This window comes from Thalia democratica, chromosome 1 (genome assembly GCF_965202585.1).
Source record: "Thalia democratica chromosome 1, ktThaDemo2.hap1.1, whole genome shotgun sequence".
In the NCBI taxonomy this organism is placed as follows: domain Eukaryota; kingdom Metazoa; phylum Chordata; class Thaliacea; order Salpida; family Salpidae; genus Thalia; species Thalia democratica.
Window position 1 is genome coordinate 75,451,247 of NC_139165.1, and position 23,710 is coordinate 75,474,956.

General features: G+C 27.1%; 2 protein-coding genes across 2 annotated transcripts; one reads left to right on the forward strand and one right to left on the reverse strand.

The window, feature by feature from the left end:
• Positions 1 to 2,061: 2,061 nt before the first annotated feature.
• On the forward strand, positions 2,062 to 3,301 carry LOC145831808 (lactadherin-like). The gene is made up of 4 exons (XM_082939152.1): positions 2,062 to 2,310; positions 2,374 to 2,547; positions 2,610 to 2,791; positions 3,115 to 3,301. The coding sequence occupies exons 1-4, from the start codon at positions 2,097 to 2,099 to the stop codon at positions 3,250 to 3,252; spliced, it is 708 nt and encodes a 235-aa protein (XP_082795278.1). The 5' UTR covers positions 2,062 to 2,096; the 3' UTR covers positions 3,253 to 3,301.
• A 6,778-nt stretch (positions 3,302 to 10,079) lies between these two features.
• LOC145849104 (NEDD8-activating enzyme E1 catalytic subunit-like) lies at positions 10,080 to 21,878 on the reverse strand. Its single transcript, XM_082954184.1, has 11 exons — positions 21,770 to 21,878; positions 18,319 to 18,479; positions 17,916 to 17,996; positions 17,812 to 17,855; positions 17,607 to 17,671; positions 17,122 to 17,280; positions 13,993 to 14,095; positions 13,327 to 13,528; positions 12,499 to 12,681; positions 10,885 to 10,997; positions 10,080 to 10,619 (listed from the first exon to the last, which is right to left on the reverse strand). The coding sequence occupies exons 1-11, from the start codon at positions 21,860 to 21,862 to the stop codon at positions 10,528 to 10,530; spliced, it is 1,296 nt and encodes a 431-aa protein (XP_082810310.1). The 5' UTR covers positions 21,863 to 21,878; the 3' UTR covers positions 10,080 to 10,527.
• Between the last annotated feature and the right edge of the window lie 1,832 nt (positions 21,879 to 23,710).

The window sequence follows — 23,710 nt, forward strand, 5'->3', positions numbered from 1 at the left end:
CTCAAAAGTTTGTACTCAAGAGAAAAACTCAAAATCGTAGGGGGCGATTATTTTTCAAATTTCTGAAAAGGGGGCGATTTAGAAAATGAGTTTGGGAAACCCTGGTGTAGACTGTAGTATTAGTTTTTTTGTGTTACGTTTTATTTGTAACTGAATTCAATCAAAACTGTTTATTTTTCAAAATTTAAAACATCATTAATTTATAAGTTTATAATTAAAACTAGATACTTGAATATTTTTTATAACTAGTAGTTTTAAAATATTTATTATTTAACAAAATTTTAAATTAAATCATTTATAAGATGTTCAAAATAGAGTTTATATACAATACTTGTGCTAGATAATTTGTTTAATAATTCAGATGTATTTTAAACGTGCGTTATGCATAAAAAAATATTTTAACGAAATAGTAATAATCTAGCTAAAAAGTTCTATTTAGAGCTATCAATTTTTGTCTGATAATTTACTAAATTGCACGTCAAAAAAACTTAACTTATAATTTGTAAACAATTTATGTCTATACATATGCATACATATTTACAGTAAATTAGTTTACACTAGTTTTCCTTATCTATGAATAATATTAGCAAGCAAAAATTTTATAGAATCACTAATAACTAATTTTTTCTCAGTAAAATTTCAATTAAAAAACAATGAAAACCTTTCAGTCATATTGCTTTAAAAAAACTTAACCAATGTCATTGTAAATTAAAAATGCTATTAATTACAGTCTAAAAAAACCTAAAGGCAGTAAAGTTTTGCGACATATTAATCCCGTGGTACTCCGTAAAAAAAAATTATGCTAAAAGTTTATTTATGTGTCTTAAGGTGTTGCAATCTGAAACAATTTTCATATAACGACACATTTGAATGTAGTTAACTTTATATATACATAAAACTTAGCTTGAGCGAATATCAACATTCATAAACTGTTATATTTATGCCTTAGAAACACTAAGCTTGTTTTTTTAGGTTAAACATTTTCCAAGGTTTTTTCTCTAAAGTTTTATGTTTTGCTTACTTAAATATCTAAATACTAATAGCTATATTTCTGTTTAATAGTAAATATTTCAAATAAAATTTTCATTATACTATTTTTAATGATTGTATTTCAGTCAATTCACTGTTAAAAAAAAGTTTTGATAAATGTATTTAAACAAAAAGTATAAGGAAAGCAATAAAATAGTTTTTAACTAAGAGCTTATATAAAACCGTTCAATGTATTAGTAGTGTATATTTTATTAGTAAAACGATATAGTTCTAAATTTTAATTTTAAATTATTGTTTTACAATGCGATTCAAGTTATGAAATTGTAAAATAAACTTAGTTTCAAAAAGAAAACTAAAAATTTGTCTGACTACTTATTATAATTAGGAATATTAAGTAAATTATTAAAAAACTTTTAAAACATTTATTTTTATTATTCAAAACAAGTAAAAATTGAAACACGTATGCGATGATTCGAATAGAAATACGTAAATCGATTAAATCATTAAAATGCGCACTTCCTATATTAAATCATCAACATTCTATATAACATGTATTTTTTGTTTTGAAAAAGCAAATATGATATACTACTAGTCTTTAACATTAGAATTAATATTAAGTGTTTCGCGGCTGAGAGTTGTAGATAAGTAATTTTTTTCAACTTCTATTAATTTTTTTTTTGCTTCTAGTTTGAACATAGTTTCTAAATGTTCTGATTATATCAATTATAAACTTTTATAGACTTAGTGCGAGTCTAGAATGTTTTAAACACATTCTACAAAAACGATTTTTTTAGCAAAATAAAAGGAATTTGTAGAATTTTTTTAGAGTAGGACAAAAATAAATCTAGTTTTATGTATTAAAAATGAAAACTACTTTTGTATGATCAGGTCTTTTTTACTCAAATACACTTTCATTTTGTGTATACTTTTACGGTTTACTTCAAATGTATGTACATTTTCAAGATGCATTGCATACTTTAAAGAGAGCATATTTTTACTTTTTGTTACCTTAAATTTCAAATGTAAGCACATTTTATATTTACAAACATAACTCAACACGAGTGCAGAACTGAAACGAAATCGATTCAGATTTCTTTATACTAACCATGAAGTTCTTTGGTGTCTTGTTCGCGCTTTCAATCGCCGTGTGCGCTTCTGCCGTCAAACCTGGAGAAGTTATAAGTCATGAGGAGTGGGTGATGGGATCTTGCAGCAAATACTGCGGGGGAGGAGACAGGATCGACACAAGGACGTGCTTGGGCGGGGACTGCCTCGGGTACAACAAGAGAATCTTGCCGTGCAACACCAGGCGTTGCAGAGGTACCGAGCGATTGTACTTGTAATTTTTTTAGTTGAAAAAATAATTTATATTTTTAATTTTAGTTGTAGCAGAAGAGTGCGGATCCGTGCTGCAAAACCCGGATGTTCTGCCGGACAAGAGTGTCACTGCGAGTTCAAGCGCCACAAATGGCAACAATCACTACTGGAACAGCGTTCATTTTCCCCACAACGGAAGACTTTTCGGTAGCAGAGGGGTTGGTGGTTGGGCGGCAGGAAGTATATACAACTTATTTGAAACTTAATTAACTTATTTCAAACACTAATTATTATAATAACAGAAAATGCAGTAGGTGAGTGGATTCAAGTGGATTACGGAAAAGACATGACCATGACCGGAGTGGCCACCCAAGGCAGAGGTAATCACGAGTGGAAGCAATGGGTTACTGAATATACCGTCAGTTACAAAGCAGATGGCTCAAACACATTTGAAACAATCAAAGATGGCTGTGAAAAAGCTATGGTAATATTTATACTTAATTATCAGACACCTTTTTGTATATTATAAATGTAGTTTTAAAAGATCGGTATAAAAAGTTACCTTTAAGTTTTAAAATTTTTTTAAGTTTAACTTGGGAGAAAATAACTAAAAAGTACTTATAAGCCTTAAATATTCAAATAATTTTTTTATTATTTCTATAACAATAATAAATTGGTTAGTTTGATATTTTAAATTCTTAAGCATCAATACATGCTTAAAAAATTATTATTCAATGAAACATATTAAGTTTTTTTTGATGAAAAACAAAAAGCGTATAAAATTTAGTAAAATACAAACATTTAAAGGTATTTAAAGGAAACGATGACAAAGTGGAGATAGTTGTGAACAAATTGCCGCGTCCCATAACTGCAAGGTACTTCAGAATCAACCCAATAGCGTGGAACGGTCATATTACTATGCGATTTGATTTTCTCAACTGTTGATACAGCATTATGTTTAAATTTATTGAAATTAACAATTTTACATTTTTTATCAATTTTGTCTTTTTTATACATTTATGCTTTTATATTCTTAAAGATGTGAAGCATTTGTTTTAAATAATAAACTATTTTGAAGATTTAAAATATTTGTAGTTATAAAAAAAATCAGGTTCAGTATATTAGTGGTAAAATAATACGCATTAAATTTAAGTATTATTAAAGTAATTAAATTTAAAAAAGCTCAAAAGTTTTCAAATAAAAACTATAAAGAAAACAACGTAAAATTTTAATTAAAACTTTTGAAAAGTTTTACTCTCAAGCAGTTGTTCTGTATTTTTTCATAAGCTTTGCACAATAAATTTTCAAAATAATAAAGCTGTGAAGACTTAACTATTAAGTTAAAACTCTTCTATATTTTTAATTAAAAAATAAGAAAGTAGAAACTTTGAGAAATACTGCTCTCTAAACTAAGGTAAAAAAAACTACAATGAATTATTGTAAATGTTTTACCTCTAACAGTATTACTATCTTTAGAAGAATGTCGTTTAAATTCACGAATATACATATAAATAATGAAATCATTTCAAAAGTTAATTGACTTTTTGATAATCTATAACAATCTAAATAAACTTATAAAATATAGTTTTAATTTTTTAATAATAAATGATACACGAGTCACTTATAACGTAGTAATTAAAAAAAAAATTAATAACACTTCTATTATTGTATTTTTACAGCATTTTTCAGATAATGCTTAAGTCATGCTTTAGTAATAACTTTTGACATTGTTATTGCTGATGACTAATTAAAACCGCGGTTCACGTTTACTTGAGTTATAGCGTTTTGAATAAAATATGTTTGAATGCAAAGACTTGAAACACTTTATAGTTTGTTTCAAAAAACTTTATATAAGCTATTTTTTAAATGCTATAAAATTAAGATATATCAAATAAAACAAGTTTGTTTAAGTTTATATAATTTTTTAAAACAAACAGTAATAAAGGATAAAAGGGAAGTTGGTAACGAGTATGAAAGAAAATACAACTAAAACATTATTTAATTTAAAGATTAGTATTAGTTCAATAAGTTTAAAAATAATGTTATATGTTTTGGTTTTAAGAAAACAAATTAAGAGAACTCAAGTACTGGAAGAGAAATAATTAACTTGTTTTTTCAAGAATTTGTTTTACAAAGTAAGTTTCGGTCAAAGACCTCGTCAGTGCTTAAATAAATCTAATAAGATATGTAACAGTCATGGAAAATTCCATTTAATCAATTAAACTAAAATAAAAACAAATTTTTACTCAAAATTTTCACTTAAAAAACAAAACAAATTAAATTTTTCACAAAGATTGAATTTAAGGTAAAGTTTAAATTTTAGTTAAGTTTTAAAATCAATATAATAACAATAATAATAATAAAAGCTGTATGTAGCTTTCTTTTTTCTTCTAGCTAATTTTCAAAGTAAACACTGTTGGGCAAAATGTAATTAATAAAGTGAAATTAAAGGTAAGATGCATTTTAACGTTGCTTATTTTGATGGTGACGTAAGTATTGGGAATTTAAATGATCTTGTGCTTGTAATAGCTATAAAAATTTTATATCCTGCCCGAAGGCTTAATATAAAAATAGTTAAAACAAATTTTTACCTAAAAACAAAAACAGTTAAATTTTAAAATTAAGATTGAATTTGTGGTAAAGTTTAAATTTTAGTTAAGTTTCAAAATCAAAGAACAACACAATTAAGCAATAAATAAGAAAATCTAAACTGGAAAAAAAAAGACAAGTAAACATATATACCTAATTTCAGAATAGTTGATTAAAGTGACCCTGGTTCCTCAATCCAGAAAATTATGGTTACAAATCACTAAGGAGTCTATTAAAACAATAAATGTGTTACCAAACCTTATCTATTTCTTTACTAGGTCTTAATTTTTAAATATTATACAGTTTTTTAAGTTAACTACATTTTTTAACTGCAAATAACATATTTTAATTAGTTTTTACTTAGCTCTACTACAGTGTATTTCCTCTAAAAACTTTCGCTTTGACTTAAACATAATACAGTTTGTTATAGTTGATTATTGAAAAATAAATACATAATAAGTCTGTAAAAAAAAAAGTGCAAATAAATAGTTTAAATGTTAAGTTTAGTGATCTACCGGATCAATTATACGAGTTCAGTCGGATCCTAATTTAAATCTGGGGATCTGGGTCTGGTACCGGTCGGATCTTAATTTTAAATAATGATCCGGTAAATCGCTACATTTGGCCTAGTTATCCAAAATTTGATTGAGACCCAAATAGTATAACAAACTTTTTTTTTTCTTTTTTGAAATAAAAACCTTTGTATTAAGAAATAGCCATACTACTCTTAAAACAAAAAGTTCTGTAAAAGGACACAGTTTGTCGAGCTTAAAAAAATCACAGTGTCACTACTTTTGAAAATTGTATTTAACGAATATTTTAGATTTACATTGCTATCAAAAAATAAATGCTTGATGAAAACAACAAAGGTAATTTTTTTATTGTTATACTAAAGAATAATTATATTAATCAAAACATGTTGATTGGTAACCTTATGATTTTTTTTCCTTACATGAAAAACCAATACAATTTTATACGTAGTGTTTTAAACCCTTAAAGCTTTTTTTTTATTCTTAAATAAATCAGCTTTAGCACATTTTTTTAATGTTTTATAATAAGGTAAGACAATTTATATAGTTAACTTACACAGGTCCCGACATGATAGCTTTTTGTACATAACAGGCGAGATTTATTCGAAGTATACTTTTTCGGGAGGCTTCACTTTATGAATAAGTTATATACAGAGAAAGTTATACTATAAGGATCCAAAAGATAACAAAGTTCTAACTTACACTTAGGATTTATGAGAAAACACACTGTGTTAAGCATTAGCCATTGTTTAATATAAATACATATAAAAAACACAATAGACAAAACTAATTAACTTATAAGATAACGAATTTAATCAAAAATTTAGTGATTATACTTTACTTATTTATAACTTAAAGTTTTTTTTTTATTTGTTATTATTAAAGTTATTTTAAGTGGGATCCGGCACTTTTTTAATAATATCCGGATCCTAGTTTGAAAAACTAATTAGGAATAATACGAAGATTAAAAAAAGGTCTGAGGAATGTTTTAAGGGAGATTTGAAATTTTACTTTTTATTCTTAAGTTTGGCTTTCGATCTCTGTGTAGGGGAGCGATTATTTTTCAAGTCTCTGCCAAGGAGCAATTATATAACTGAGTTTGTAAAAAAAATAATATTATGTAATGCAGATTTTTTTTTATAATATAAGTAAACTAGTAGAAAGTGACTGTTTAGACCAGTGGTCGTCAAGCTGGTTTAAATTTGTGCACCCTAAATTGCAAAATATATTTACGGTGTACCCCTAGACTTAAGTAAGTGCGCCAGTAGTGGTTAAAAGTTTGTAATATTTTTAATTGTTTTTATTAGGCCTTAACGAAAATCTCTGTGCTTTTAATTGTTTAAAACTATTTGATTTTACATGAATATACACTATGAACTAAACTGAAACATATAAACAAACTGAAAAGTTGATCTTATGTCCATTTTAATAATTTTTTTGTTTAATTTTGCATATTTTAACATCAGTATTTTACTTTGTCTTAAGTATTTTACTCAGTATTCTTTGTGTCCTATTGATTTGTCAGGCGCTCAGATCATTTGAAAAACTATCGTGAATTTTTGGAACAGTATTAAAAATTTTCATAAAGTTTCAAAGAGGTCTGTAAAAATGCTTATTTGATAATCTTTTTTATTTTTGAGTCAGAAAAACTATTTTAAGTGACCTTGATCGACTGTCCTAAGTCATCCTAAGATTTAAAAACATAATAAAAAAAATCTTTAAAAAATTTAAGGCTGACAAAAGTCTTTGAAAAAATCTTCAAGGTTTTCTGAATTTGTTCCAGGTTTTCAAAAGTACATGTTTTTGGGTCTACTTTTACTATGAAATGAAGTTTAAGGTAAAAAACCGTCTTCAACAGTATAACAGCTTTGAAAAGATACTGTAAAGTTACTTTAAATGTGTCTTTAATTAAAATAAAATTTAGATAACAAAAAATTATATATGTAATAGATTTTTTGTGTAATTTTGGAATTTTGTTACTTTACATGTAAAAACTCTTTGAAATTCCAGGTTTTTTACTGATTTTGTTCAAAACTTCAGGTTGTTTAAAAAATAATTCAAATTCCAGGTTTTAAGCCTAAACTGTCTAACTTTAGGGTTTCAGGTTTTTGAGAACATCTAAAACTAACAAATAAATTTCCTGTAATTTTCAAAATAAAAAATCTGGTTTTTGAAAAACATTTGTTTTATAGTATCATAGTATTAAATTGGAACAATTAAATCTTATACATGAATAAGTTATAAAAAAAATGACTGAGAGATTTAGAAAAACATATATCTTTATTTTTTATAGAATAGTAAAATTTGCCTTAGTCATTATGATGTTGTTAAAAATTCCTGAGCTACTTTGAGTTAGTTGCAACCCTAAAATCTTGTAAAAACGGAGTTATCCTGAGACCTGAGTCCACAAAACCTTGATAGTATTATTACCTTTCTAGTTTTAAAGTTATTAGATTATATGTTTCAACTCATTAGATTAAAATAATTTATTACAAAAAAATTGTATTCAATTACTAATTAATAATATTGTATATTTAATTATGATAGTTTAAAATAATTTTATTTTTAAGAACAAAACTTAAACAAGAAAAATTTATAAATTTTAAATTAAATTGAATACTAACCATATGTGAGTCTTTAAGAAAAATGTTTGGAGAGATTAGCTAGGAGAAGACTTTTTACATTATAAATTTTGTTTACATTGAAAGTATAAAGAAGGTACGAAAACTGTCATTTTTAACAAAATGATGAAAAACAAAGAGGATTTAAAATAAGTTATCAGGGCTGTAACTAGCTTTACTAATAAACGTTATCGCTTAAAAAGAATAAACCATACACTTTTTTTGCATGACCTGAAAAATTCGTCCACCCCAAAATAAGCTTCGTGTACACTAGTGCAGTGCTTCTGAAATGGGGTTCCGCGAAGCCTTTCGAAATATAAAAAAGAACATTTATTTGATTAAACATTTTATGTAAAATTAAAAATAGGGGTTCCGCGGAAAATTTGAACTTTGGAAAAGGGTTCCGCCACTAGAAAAAGGTTCAGAAACACTAGACTAGTGTACACCTTGACGACCGCTGGTTTAGACAGTAAAATGTAGTATGACTACAGAAAAAAAGTACCTTAAAGTTGTTAAGAATTTTAAACTTGTTTATTCTTATCTTATCTACAATTTTCGTACACCACGTTCTTTGACACCTTTTTTGAACGCTTTTTTATCGTTCATTAACCATTATAAATGTCAGCTCACAAGAAAATTCCATTTGTAGAAAATTTTGAATACAATTACTTGATTTGCACAATATGCAGAATAATTGAAACTAAGTAATAGTTTTACAAAACACAACCTACCGATTTTAATTTTCAACATAAATGAAAGCCATTTTTTCAATTTACACCTGTAAATACTCTTTTATTATAAACAATACAAAAAGTTTACAGTTGTAGCCATAATGCATTATATAATTTACGAAATACTAAAAAAAAAGCTATAAATTGTTGAGAATACAAACAGAACTTTAAGATTCTTATAAACAAAATATGGAATAAAAATTGCTAGGAGTTAACATTATTGGAATGCGAATATGACAGTGTTTAGATTTTAATTACCTTTAATTTTTAAATGCCGTTTGCAGTGTTGAAGTTTCCGATATATCTTAACGAAATGTTCTACTCTCAGATTTAAGTTCCAATGGGTCAAGTAAAGTTTATGTTAATATCTATTTGTATAGTACTTAGTATAAAATCGTTCAAGTGATCAGTACTCGTTTCAATACTTCATCATTCGAGTTGCCTGTCTGAGAATGCATTCCTTTAGTGAAACAACAACCGAGAGCTTCTTCTTTAACAATTAGTTCGCGGAAACTGTTCCTCCTTTCTTTCATCTTTGTTATCATTAACGTGTTTGTGTGGATTTGTTTTTGCAGTAATTTATAAAAGTTTATTTTCAATTTTTACTTATACAAAACAGTATAGTTTTTGTCAATTGTTACAAGCAATTATCATTTTACTATCATTAAAAGTGTAATAATAGCATATTTTTAGTATTGTAAGAAAGGCGCGTATAATATTTAGACAAATAAAATTTACCCTTCTAATCCAACCTGTTGTACTTTGTAAAACAGAATAAAAAATTAAATTAAGCAGATTAATTTACATTATAAAGTTTTAAAACAGGCATCTTCCTACTGCAGATACAAAGCTAAAATCTCTGGGCAAATTTTATAAAACATAACACAGAAAAGGCATGCTTAAACTTATGTACAAAAAAAGTTTATAATTATGTTGTTATCGTTGCTTAAGTTTAAACTATTTATCTAATTACACTTTCGTTATTTTTTAAACTATATTTAATAGGGGTAAAAAACATTTTTTAAGTCTATTTTCACCAACTGCTGTCTTAAATTTTAGTTCTTGTACACAGAACAATTCGGTATTTAGATTGCTTAGGTCCTAACAACTTAATTTCCCTACAAATGTATAACAAATAAAATATTTTCAAAACTATATAAATTTTTGAAAAGAAAGCAGTGAGCTTTTATTAAGATGTAGTATTATGACGAATTTTTTTTTTAGTTTTATATTAAAAGCTAGCAATTGACATTAACAACTTTGTTTGTTTTTACCGTTCTTTATTTTCTTTTAAAGGTATTTTTTATATGAAAACTTAAAGTTGTTAAGCAGAATTAATTTTTTACAGTTAAAAAAATAAAATTGAATATTTATCAGAGTTACAGTTTTAAAATACTTGAATTTTTTTTATGTTGTTAAAGCTATAGTTGAAAGAATAAAGCTTTCTCAAATTTCAAACTCAAGTTTTCAAATATAAACTTCAAGCACATAATACCAACAAAAATTCAATTTCCTAACAAAAATAGTATTACTGAATAAGAAATAATTTAAACAAAAAATTTCTAACCACAAGGCAAAAAAAATCAACCAGTGAGAAAACTCAACAAAGTTTAACTTTTTTAAATATATTGCAGTCATTACCATCACAATACGGATTCGCAAAGGGCAAAACCTAAACACAAAATGTGCACCTACAAAACTGGCGGTTTGAATTTGAATTGCAAAATAAACATAATTTGAACAAACAATCTAGTCGTCAGTAAGTTGAAGTGTGAAAAGTATTGCTTTTGGCGATGAAGTGTCGGTGACAGTGAGCACATCTTGGCTCTTCACTTCTAAATCTGGTGCAAATATGCTTCATTAGATTTATTAAATTTTTTTACAAACGTAGGTGATAAAAACATCAACACAGCTTCACTTTGTGTTAATTAAAATATTTTGACTGAATCACGAGCTGTTGGAAACGCTATAAAATATTTACATGCATCAATTAAATAATATCCATGAATTTTAAACGTATACTGCATAAGTAACATATATAACTAGGACGTCCAAAATAGTTAGAGTACAAGTTTAAAAGCAGAAAATTTTTTTTGTTTCACTTACCCTGTAAGGTTTTAGTTAGATTGGGTCTGGTGTGTTCTTCTAACGGACCTTTTGCCATATACAACGTTTTTCTTTTACTGCCTTGCGAAATAATCGATGGTGCTTTCAACTGGCTGTTATTTAAAATATTTTTTTTGAATTATGGTATTGATGGTTTAAATTGAACCAATAATTTTAACTGAACTAGTTTGTATAAAATATTTTAGTACAAGAATTATAACTTGGTGTTGTATATAATATTATATAAAATATAAACAAATATAGCAAATACAACTTTAGTTTGAACTCTTCAAGACAATCTTGGAAAAAAAAATGTAACTCAAATAAACATACATATAAAATAAACAGGTACTCCATGAATCATGGTGAGATTTTAATTAAAATCAAACAATTTTACTAAGAAAAAATTATCATCATAACTCATTTTCCAAGTTAAAACAAAATTTAGTATAATAATTTTCAGAACCAAAACATTTAATCAATGTTTATCAAATTTTTAAGAACAAAAACAAAGGAGAGGTAACAATTGCAAGGGAACAACAAACTAATAGGTTGTTAAGCTCTTGAGTGTTGTTAAATTGAATATATATTAGGAAACTAGTACATCAAAGTTCATAGGTTTAAAGATTTTTAGGTCAATGAAGGTGATAATGAATATCCAGGAAAGACAAATTTTAAGAGCTCTACAAGACATCTGGCGAAAAACATCTGAACGTGACTACTTCCCTACGTGATAAAAAAGAAGCGGCACCCTAGACCTGCTTGAAAACACACTTTGAAGATTAAGGATTCTTTTAGGAGAACTTGAAACTGGCACGGCAGAGAAAGAGATAAAAATTTTTAATGCAAAAATACTCAGTTAAAGCAGCTGTCAAAAATTATAGTGACATATTGTGCGCAAAATCTTCAGCAGCCATAAACGACACTGTGAGAACAGTCGATAAAAGCAATTTTCTTTCGTGGCTATGACCACAGTCTCTAAATATTTGAAAACAATCTGATTCTTATGGAGAAAAGGGTTATAATCAACACATATCTCTACGTTAGAAACGATAGGTTCCAACATTTGAAGAGATAAAGAAAAATGTCAAAGATCGGCATTTCAAACAAGATAGAGCACCATTCCAAAACTCAATTCAGGTGCACATTTAATTTTTTAATATTATGAAGCAGGGAGATGTAGCCCATTGGTTTAAATGTGGTATTTCGTTGTCAGCTAAGGTCTGTTTTGTTACTCGTCCAAGTGTTGATTCTTTGAAGAAATCTTTTCTGAGTGAATGGGCAAAAAATCTATCAGGAAACGCTTTATGTCTTGATAGGTAGTTTGAGACAGAGAAATAATTTCTAATCAGATTGATATTTAAAAACAAAACTAAAGTTTTTCTTAGTTTCCTCATATTTAACTTTCATTCGTTTAGTTTCTTTTTTTTTTTTGTTTTTTTTATATGGAGGTTTCTAAGTACTTTCAGTTTATCTTCTAAACTAACTAAAATTATTTTTCGTTTTTAGCTGAATTAACAAACAAAGTTATCTCAACTGTTTCATTAATCAACACAGTAAGTTTTACGGTTTAAACTGCAAAACAAAGTATAAAAATCACTTCAAACAACTAACAGGTCATCACTATTTTTCAAATATTCAACGACATCTCGCAGTTTTGAGTTTCTGCTGAACTTCATGACTTTCCTCTCATTACCACAAGCGGCGCAATTTTCCAGTTTTTCGCTTTCAACGGTCATTGTGTAGCACCCGTCCAAGTCGTTGAAGTTCAAGTAATTGTTCAGCACCGGTGCACGTCTGTTGATTAAGTAAAGAATATCTATTTACATACAACTATTAAACCTAATGAAAAAAAAACTTAATTTATGAAAACCGCAATTAAATTAACTTAATTATCAAACTCTTTTTGTTCGCACAATGTAGGCTTGTTAAAACTTTTTTTTTCAGGTTTCCAGCGTTTGAAAAAAAGTTGCCTTAGTGACTAAAAACTAGCCTGAGTTAACCTGAAATTGTTAAGAAACGAAGTATGGAGTATCGAAAAGTGAACAAACACATTGCTTATCAACTTGAACACTAAATCTATCATAGTAATAACATAAGGAATTCATGGTAAGAAAAACAACATAACAATTAAAAAAAAAGTTTCAAACTAGTCTGAGTTTTTCTAAAATAATAAACTGGTAGGAGTGACATCCTGTATTATACACCTTTATAGAAAATAAGTTAATTTATTTTAGACTTGTCAAATATCCAAGAGTTAACTTTATGCTTAACATATATTTAAAAAAAAAGCAAACGAACTGAGCGGAGACATATATGTTTGATGATAATTTAAGGTTACAAAAACTTGAATCTTTTATAACTTATCTTTATAACTCGTAGTAAAAATCATTTTTCCTTGATAACAAATTTTTGATTGAAAACAACGTTAACAAAACTGACTGAGTGGCGACCTTGACGACTTCGGTGACGCAGAGGGCGGCGATGCAGGCGTTCGTGGACGCCACCGCGGGTATGATCCGCTTCACCACTCCCTGCGTCAACCTGTAATCGGGAGGGTCAATGCTGAACTCCGCCGCCCTCTCCGCGGACCTCTCCATGATCCACTTGATGTGGTCCGGCGAGTCCCCGTCGATCGGAACGTCTGTTTCGATGTAGGGGATTTTTTTAGTTGTGTACAATCAAGATGACGTTAAATATTTGTCTTTAAAAATTGCGTAACTGTTATTTTTTTGTTAGCTTTGAGATGTGAATATCGTAAAAATTAAGCAAATATTTATTCAGGTTTTAATTAAACAACGAAACTTTTCAAGACTACATTTTAAAGTACATAGCCAGCTTTAAAAAATTTCAATAATGCCAGTTTGTAACTATATCCTAGCCATGAGTTATAATACAGTATACTTTTTTTTGGTTAAATAAATAGAGCTATTATGCTTAAGCTTAGTAAAAACAAAAGACACTTAAAGTTTTGTTACAAACGATAGCAGAACTTCAAGTTAAGATTATGCCTAAATGCTATTAAATAGTTAAAGTTAGAACATGTTTATTTAAGAACACATACTTTAGCCGTGTAAAACTATCTGATAAACATTAACTGCTACGAACCACCAAAGGGTTGTTCTTTGGGCCAGGTGAAAATTTTGACGTACTCAATACAATGTTCCGGCTGTCTGGGAGTGTGAGCGATTGTGCACATCGGAAAATTAACCTGTAAATAGTATCGAAATAAAATGGTGCTCAGTAAAAATAATGATAAAGTTACACATGTTCTTGAAAATGTGCACAATTCTACATAGCATAAAGTCTAATATTTTGTTTTAACACAAAAATTTCAGACAAGGACTTCCGAATTCGACCCAATGGTATGTAAAAATTCTTTAGACTAATTTTTAATTTGACCGGTTACCTTCAATAGTTACTTTTTTAACACCTAACTTGATAAAAGTTTAATTTAATCTTATTTGAAATAGTGTACCTTATTTTTTCCCTAGCATTAAGTAATACAATCTATAACAATTAACAACCTTAAGATGATTTAAGTTTTAAATGATAAATATATAACTTTTTATGTTCAACAAATACACAACACTATAAATAATTACCAAGTCTATAGGGGGTAAATCACTTTTTTCACAACTTGATCTTATTTTGTTGAGTTTTAACTAAGCTACAAGTTGCTTCTTACATATTTTTTAAGTTAAAAATAAATTTTGAGACATAGCCAGTCAAAGTCAAAAAGTATAATCAGGGTTCGTGCGCGATTTTTTTTTCATTTAGCCTGACTGAGACCAATTTAGCCTGACATTTTTTTAAAGTAAGGAAAATCCCCTTTAAAAGTCATTTTAGATATTGGGGGGTTTTAATTACTACTATAGTAGTCTCCAACTTCAACTAGCTTTATCTCAAAAATATTTTGAGCTTTAAAAACCTGCAAAAAGCAACTCATAGCTTAGTTACAACTCAATAAAATAAGACTAAATTGTAAAAAAGGTGATTGAACCCCCCTATGCCCTTAACATAACAAATTCAGTGATAAGTTTTAAAATAAGTTTATATCTAATCTATTACTAGTGTAAAAATTTAATATATATTACTAAACACAATTGTTCAATTTAATTAAGCATTAAGTAAAAAAATTATAACCAGAAGATTTATAATAAAACGACGTGCATTGTCGTGTTTTGTTAAAATTTAAAATGAAACGCTTACACGAGTATTAATTTTCAAACAAACAGCTAAGTTTTTGAACTAAACTGTAATGTTTAAACTGTATTTTTTTTATGAATTTTCATAATTATGACATATATAATCTACTCAGAACAAAATAATAAAGATTCTTAAAAAATTTTTAGAGATTCAACAAAAGGTTTTAAGCATTTATTTTTACAAATACTGACTAATTTTGTCTTGAATAACTAAATCATTATTTAGAAATAAGTTGACATCTCAATTTGATCTTAAAAAGATTTCTCAAAATTTTTTTCAAAAATTTTGAAGCATTTGTACTGAGAAAAACTGAGATTCTCAAATTTTCAAATAAAAAAACTGATTTAGCCTGACGTTTTCCAACTTTTTTCAAAAAACTGATTTAGCCCGACTTAGCCTGACGCGCACGAACCCTGTATAATAGTTTCCTTATGGGAGGTGCAAACTAAAATTGAAAAAAAAATTATTTCATTAAAAATCTATCTCCTCCTACATTTTTTGATATCACTAACTCAAACCTTTAGGAAATCTTTCTTTTATATTTGAAAATTCTGCCTCAACAAAAATTTTTTAAGTTCAAAAATAATAAGTTTTGACAAAAATAAACAAAAAAAAACAGTTTTTAGTAGGAGGAGATAGATTATTTTAAGTTATTCGCAGTTTTAGTTTTTTTCTCCTATAAGGAATCTATTGTACTCTTTGACTTTGAACGGCCAATTCTAGAATTTTTTTTTTTTTTAATCTATAACAAGTAACTTGTAACTTAATTAAAACTCAACAAAGTAAGATCAAATTGTAAAAAAAAGTGATTGTGATAGCATCCCTTATGTCCTTAAAATATAATAAAGAAAAGAACACACAACTTAAGTGTTTACAAATATAAGATAAATAATAGTATTTTTCCTTTGATTTTTAATTAAAAACTATATTTATTATAAAAACTAACATCAAGAAAGGTACAAACTTTTAATAAATTTCCGAATACAATTCTAAAGTAGTTTAAAATACATTTAAAATATTGAAGATGATTTAGTTAAAATTCAAAGGAAAATTACTATTATTTATCTAACTGATAGTTGTATACGAAATAAATACCATTACTAACATAATAAACACACTTGAAATATAATTTGAGTCAAGAAAGCTGTATTTTGGAAAAACTGTAGTAAAAACTATAAATTAATATATACTTATAATTAAAAACATGATAAAATAAGTTTTCTTATAAAATATTTCTAAAGAAAAATCTGAAATTACCAGCACAAAACAAATTATGTTTCAAAATCATTTAGTTTACAAAGTTGGACACAAATTAAAAGAAAGTATTGATTTATTTTAAGTTATATTCTATTCATATTTGCTGCCGGAACACCAAGTTTAATCTCAAAAATATATTGAAACATTTTTATTTTACTATGGTAAAACATTATTCAGAAATAATAAGTAAAATCTTTTTAACAATTATACTATCAGTAATAAATTTCTTAAGACCATACAAAAGATTTTTATACAGTGACAATATAACTTAAGTATTTTAAAACAATAAAATATTTAAAAAAATTACATTATGACGTTATCAGTTAGTAAACTTTATAAATAACAACTATACAACTTATTGTTGGTAATACAGCTAATAGTTACAAAAACTAAACATTTGCAATAATAAACATTTTTTGTAAATTATAAAGAAATTTTTACCCCTGTATAAAAATTTATTTATATTTATTGTTATAAAAAATGTATTAACGTTCGAAACAAAACAAATCTAGCTTTTGACCCATTTTAATCATTATTTTAAAATTAATAAAAACTAAATGCCATACAGTAAACAAATAGTTATTTTTTCTCTCTAATAATTTTCATATAAGCGTTGTTGAAAATACTTTTTTGGTGAAAAAGTTTGCAACCATTAACTTGTGATAGAAAAAGTTAAATTATCACATAAACAAAACTCAACGACAGCACTATCAAAGCAGAGTTGACATAAAAAAAAATGTTCCATCAAAATCGTTTCATGCGGTGACTAACGGCGGGCGGGTAGTAGCTGAGGGTGCAGTGAACGCACGCGGTTTTTCCCGGCCAGATGACCCTGCAGCAGCCCTTGAACCCCTCCGTGCCGCCGTCGATCAGCGGCACGCACGAGCACTCGTCCACTTTCCCCTCCCCGTCGTACTCCACCATGTCCAGCTGAAAACATCAGCAGGGTTAGAAAAAGCGTGTAAGAGCAGGCTGTCAGGTTAATTTATGTACAGTGCAAGTTTGTAAATTTTCATTCCGATAAGGGGTTGTTTTAAAATGCGGAGCTGATCAGCGGAAATTAAGCCTTTGCTATTTGCAATAGTAAAAATTTGTTTAGTTGAGGTTGAAACAATATGTATCAAGTTGTAAGTAAAATTGAGTCTAATAAACGCGATTAGGTAAAGAAAGTACATGTTCTTTACGTATTTTTAAACTTAGTTGTTAACATTTTACGTTCAAAACTTTTAAAAGTTAAAAAGAAAACAACTTCTTACAAGCATTCCGTTTATCCACTTCCTAGCATTGATCGAGTCAACACCACACACTACCATCATGAACTCTGTATTTTTTTATTTAAAACATTTTATTGTATAAATATAGTATAGTAAATAGTACAAGGTTTTTGTTCATTAAAAAACTTATCTTTTTTTTACTTCCACAAATAAAAAAATATATATAACAAATGTTAACAAAACTTACGGCTGTAGAAGTCAGGTCCGTAGTCTTGAATCATTTTATGGTGTCTGTTGTATTTAATAATTGTTCAAAATACTGAAGATAGTTAAATAAACACAACTACTCACGCAACAACTTTAGCACCCTTTACTCTTTTGTTAATAAAATCGGCTGCCACTTCAGCTTTCGATTTTCCAACGTCTTTATGTCTGCAAAATTACAGATAAATAATAGCTGTGTCAATTGCCTTTAACACTTGGTCTAAAAGAAACAACAACAAAAACATTTTATTTAGATACGTTAGAAATGTAAATAAATTTTTCTTACAACATAAGCTATTTTTTAATTGAAATCAATGAGTTGAAAAAAGAAAAAGCATAAAATTTATAATTTGTATCACTTAAGTTACTTTATCACCTTTAAAGACATTAAACATTATCACTAAATTCAAACTAAATAAGGAAACTGTTAAAAAAAATCATATCTGTAAAAAATAGCATCGAAACAAATGCGAAATTCACACCGCCGAACCTGTACAAGAACTGCCTGTTGAGGTTGGAAAGGTCGATGGTGTCCATGTCGATGACGTGGATGCTGAGGAAGCCGGACAGGGTGAGGCACTTGAGCAGCTCGCAACCGAGGCCGCCCGCCCCGATCACCAGAATCTTCGCGTTCACCATGCCTTCCAGGTACTTAAAAAAAAAAAAAGTTTATTGTTGTGTTAATGAGAAATATGTTTGGACAGACACAGAAAGGCTTTTTGTAGACTGATTGCGCATCAAGACTCTTAAGACTAACGAATAATTCAGCATCCAAATCAGGGTTTCTCAAAACAAGCAATGTTAAACAATAAATATCTTTTATGGGCTAGTTTTGGCTATCAAGAAGCGTTATTTGGTAAGGTTATCAAAAGAAATATATAATAGTTATCTATTGTAGTACTAATTTTATGATTTGAAAATTAATATATAAAATGTATTAGTTACATAAAATGCTGGCCTATGTTTTAATCTTAATGGAACTTTAAAAACATTAAACATTTTATAATAATTTTAAATTTTAATTTTACATATTTATTAAAATAAAAACAGCTTCCTCCTATAAATCAGTTACTCATACATGATAAATAAAAACATTCTATGCTCCTTTTCTTAATATATTCAATTAAAAATGTTCATACTAGGCTTTAAAATATTGAAACAACATGCTTCAACGTAAATGATTAATATCTTTGTATATAAAAATAAAACAATAACATTTAAAAAATCGGTTTGAACTAACAAAAACATTTCATTTTTCTTCATAAGATTCTTAATAATTTATAAGGACTGAAAAAAATCTACTATCTAAATATAACAAACTATATTTCACTAAAAAAATTATCAAAAAGAATAAAATAAAATTGCACTTATATAGGATATACTTGTACTGATAAGCTGTTTGAGTAAAACATTTTTTGCAAAAAAAAAAATTTAACTAAGTTTTAATAATTTAATCCATTCACTGAAGTTAAGAACTAAATTTGTTAAATTTTAAAATAACCATAATATAAATCAAAATACTAATATCAGAACTATAAACTAAGCAAACTTTTACAATATATTTGCAAACATTAAAAAAATTCTTCATAACAAAACACCAAGAAATTTCTACTCCACAGAAAGAGATATGATATATTCTTAATTTTGCAAAATCCCTTTGGCAAACAAAGTTTTGCTAAAAGTACTTTTTAACGAAATAGATAAACAATTCTTTTCTTATACAAATAGAAATTTTTTTAAAGAAAAAAAATTGTCTTATTATTTACTGATTATCTTGTAAGCTTTACATTACTGTCGAGCAAAAAACACAAAATTTCAACCAAAACTTTTGAAAATAACTATAAAAGTAACAATAGCAGTAGGAGATATGATATTTTTGATTTTTTGACTAAGTTTCCTAGTACCCCTATAAAGGTTCCAATTGTGTATAAAGATCACAAAAGAAATTTATTTGGGTTGGCTTACCTCAAATTTCGTTGCCAAGACCTTTTTGGAACACAAGCCCTATGTTAACTGTATGGGACCTAAAAAATGCAATCTTACAGTTTTTAGCTTAAAATGTTTAAATTGTGGCAATTATTTCAAAAACACTCTGTCCAAATTATAAGATAATTTAAAGAAAGCCTATATGGAGCTTTGATATTTATGCATATTTTTGATCTAAATATATTTTGTTCTTTACAGAGTTTAAACACTCTTTTGTTACAATAAACTGAAAGAAAGACAAAACCATGTTTATACTTAAACACTTATTCAAGTGTAACTTTTTATTGAAACCTAACAAACTTAATCAAACCTTCTACCAGTTAAAATAATAATAGTTGTGGTCAAAATAAGGCTGATGTAAACAAACTGTACAATTTCTAAACCTTGATTCTGAAGATAGTACAAAGGACATGACAAATGTCAGCCAATGAACGAACGAGTATTCATTTTCATGCTAACCATGCTCAAACTTAGTATAATACTTTCTTGTGCTTTTAAAGATGATATCAATACTTACTATTGCAATAATTTCACCTCTAAGAGACCAAATAGTTTGGCATATGCTTGTGTTCCTTATGGTCAAGTATTGGTCAAAGAGAAAACATCTTATCAAAAATGAGACACCATATCAAAGATATGAGATCATGTCAAAGAAGAGATTTGAACAACTATAAGACACCACATTAAAAATGAGACATTAGTTTTAATATAAGAGATCAGATAATTGTTAAACATTACATTGTGAATCGTGTATTGTCTTAGTTTTTGTAATTATTGACTTTGCATGTTTCTTTATAAGAATTGACAGGTAAACTGGAAAACTTAAATGGTCGATAAAGAAATTTATTTTTTAGAACAATATGAAGGCCACAGTAGGGGGTAAAGTATATTTAGAAAAATATTTAATTTTTTTCCTTTTTTCGAGATAATAGCAATCAAAATTGTTGAGTTCAACAAGTTCCTAAAAAAGAGTACAAAAACCAAGAAAATTAAAAAATTTAATTAAAATCATGTAAAAACTATCAAAAAATTTAATTAAATATTTTAATTAGACAACAAACTTTATTTCAATAGACTGAGTAAAAACTACCATCACATAAAAAAAAAAGATTTCATTTAAAAATACATAAACATTTTGACTTAGTTTAAAACTAATCCGCTGCCAACAGAAATCTATTGCTCACATAATTCAAAATTTAAATTATGTGAAACAAAAAATAAAGTTTTTTTATAATAAATTGATAAGTGCTTATAAGTTTATATTTAATACAAATTGAAGCTTATTAGTGCAATATTTCAAAGTAATTTTTTTCATCCTAACTTTTTTATTTAATTTTGTTAATATAGTACTTTTTTTACAAATAAAACCGAAAAAAAAAATTTTCTAGTAAATCTGGCCAGCCCACTTTGCCAGCTCCCTATTTTAACTAATAGTTTACAAGTAAGACTGATTTAGATTTAAAATATAAATAAATAATAGTAAATATATGTATATAGATGTAAGGATTTAAAATCAGAATATGAAACCTAAAGATGTTTAAATAAAAAATTGTAATGAAACTAAACACGGTAAAGGTTTTAAACAAAAAAAAAACTAGACTTAAATAATAAATAAACTATAGATTTAAAAAAGAAAAATATATTATTTAAATTTATTACATTACATATCCTTCAAATTTTGTGTATTACTCAGAGGAAAGCTTCTTGGTGCATAAAACCTAAAACACTGTAAAGTAGTGTATATTTTGTGTAATATATACTTTGCTCTACTTGGCTTTAAAAGTATAGAGGACTTCAAAGCAACTTAAAACAAAAGAAAAAATGATAATATATTAAAGTGTTTGGACTTATATTTCAAAAGAAGCCTTTCAAAAGTAGCTACAGTCAAAAAAATGGTTAATCAAGTCAATGGAAACATTATTGAAATGAAATTGTTTTTGTACAAAATAAATTACCTCTGAGCTTGGTTCAAAACCTTTTTCCATTGGGCTTTCTTGCTCCAAAATTGCTTTGAGGTGATTCCATCTATTAGGTGCTTCAATATCCATTATATTTAGTTTAATGATAACTATGGATAAAATATTAGTATTAAACAACAGCTTTGTTAAAAGTAAAATTTTATGAGAAGAAAACCTCAAAGTGATCTAATAAATTAATTGGGAAATTTTGTATTCACTTGTATATAAAAGTTTACATTTTCATATACAAGTGAAATTACATTAAAACTAATAAAAAAATTGAAACTAATAAAAATATACATTAAAACTTTTTCAAAGTTTGTTGAGGCTATTTAGGTAGATTTTTGTTTTAGTTTCCTCCTCCCATAGGGAACCTATTGTACTATCTAACTATATCTCAAAAAGTACTCAGAATATTAAAAGTGCTTAAGATTATCAGTATCAGCATCTTGCTCATTAGCAACCAGCTAAAATAACAACGAGTTGTAGAAACAAAAACAAACCGATTTTAATTCCTAAAAATTTCACTTGAGACCAAATCTATTGCGGAGTACTTCAGTCTCAAGCTTCCCATGGGGCATTGAAATACTCACCACAAATTGATCCACTGCTGTTCTATTTACCCTGGTTCTGCAGTAGACACTTAGTGCTATCCAAGAAAGGTCTAAACTCCATGGCGCTCTGGTTGAGCACTTTGGCAGTCTTAACAAACCTTGTTCGCAGTGCCTCTTCTTTAAGTTTATATATATTTTTCCATATAAGTTCCAAGACAGATTTTTTTTAATCTGTTCAGCTTGTTTAAAAACGCATAACTATCTTGCAGCTGACATCCTTATGTAACGACAATATTTATATAAAAATGCTTAAATAAAATATATAGTAAGCTAAAATTCTTGATTTTTCTTCTGCTTCAATAATTAGAAAAAATCAAAAGATAGTTTTGAAAAAACTACAAATTTGTTGTATATTACATAAATTCAAAACATCTTCAGATTTGTAATCCGTCTGATTATAAATCTGAAATGTTTTGAAGTAGTATTTTTAAGCTATATTTGGATTTTTTCTAATCCAAATACAATATCAGTGGCGGATACTCAACAATTTGATACCTCAACTGAAGCAACACACTTACAAATTTATTGTTATCAAGACTTGTGATTTGTTAACATTAGACTTTAGCAATCAACTTGCTTGCTTAACCCTGGCTGAAACTTTTTTATCAGATTAAGAAGAAATCAAATTAAAACTGAATACAATTAGATGGAAAATTTCTGAAAAAAATACTAAGCTTAAATACAACATCAAGGCACAGTGATCTACCTAATATACAGACAGTCATAATGAAACTGTTTTATTAAACCTCTGTTATATTTTTAATGATACAAAAATTTGACCATTAAAAAAAATTACAAGTACAGTTACTTTTTCATAATATAAACTACTGCCATTTGACTTATAGTAAAAACAATTCTTTATATTAACAACTCAAACTTTGCAGACATGTTGTTCAATATACAACTATAATTAAACTATTTTATCTTGGTTCTTACTTTTAGTTTTTAATTTACATAGTTTTTTAATTATACCATACAACAGGGGTTGGAATAAATTTGGTTGTTTTAGGCCAGGGGTCAGCAAACTGCGGCCCACATTAAAATTTTGTTTGCAACTAGTTTAATATATTAATATTCTCGAAAAATAAAAATAAAATTTTAGTGTTATCTTTAAAGGATAATCTATCGCCAAATTTTTTTTTGCTCAAAAAAATTATCTATTAATATGTTTTTTAATGCACATAAAAAACGCTCCTTTTTTGATCTGCCGACCCTTGTTTTAGGTAAAATCAAGGATTTTTTTTGTTAAAATATATATTTTTTTCATTTCTGGTTGGTTAGAATGTAGTTTTTCAGCAGTGCAAATAGAATTGCAAATGATGTA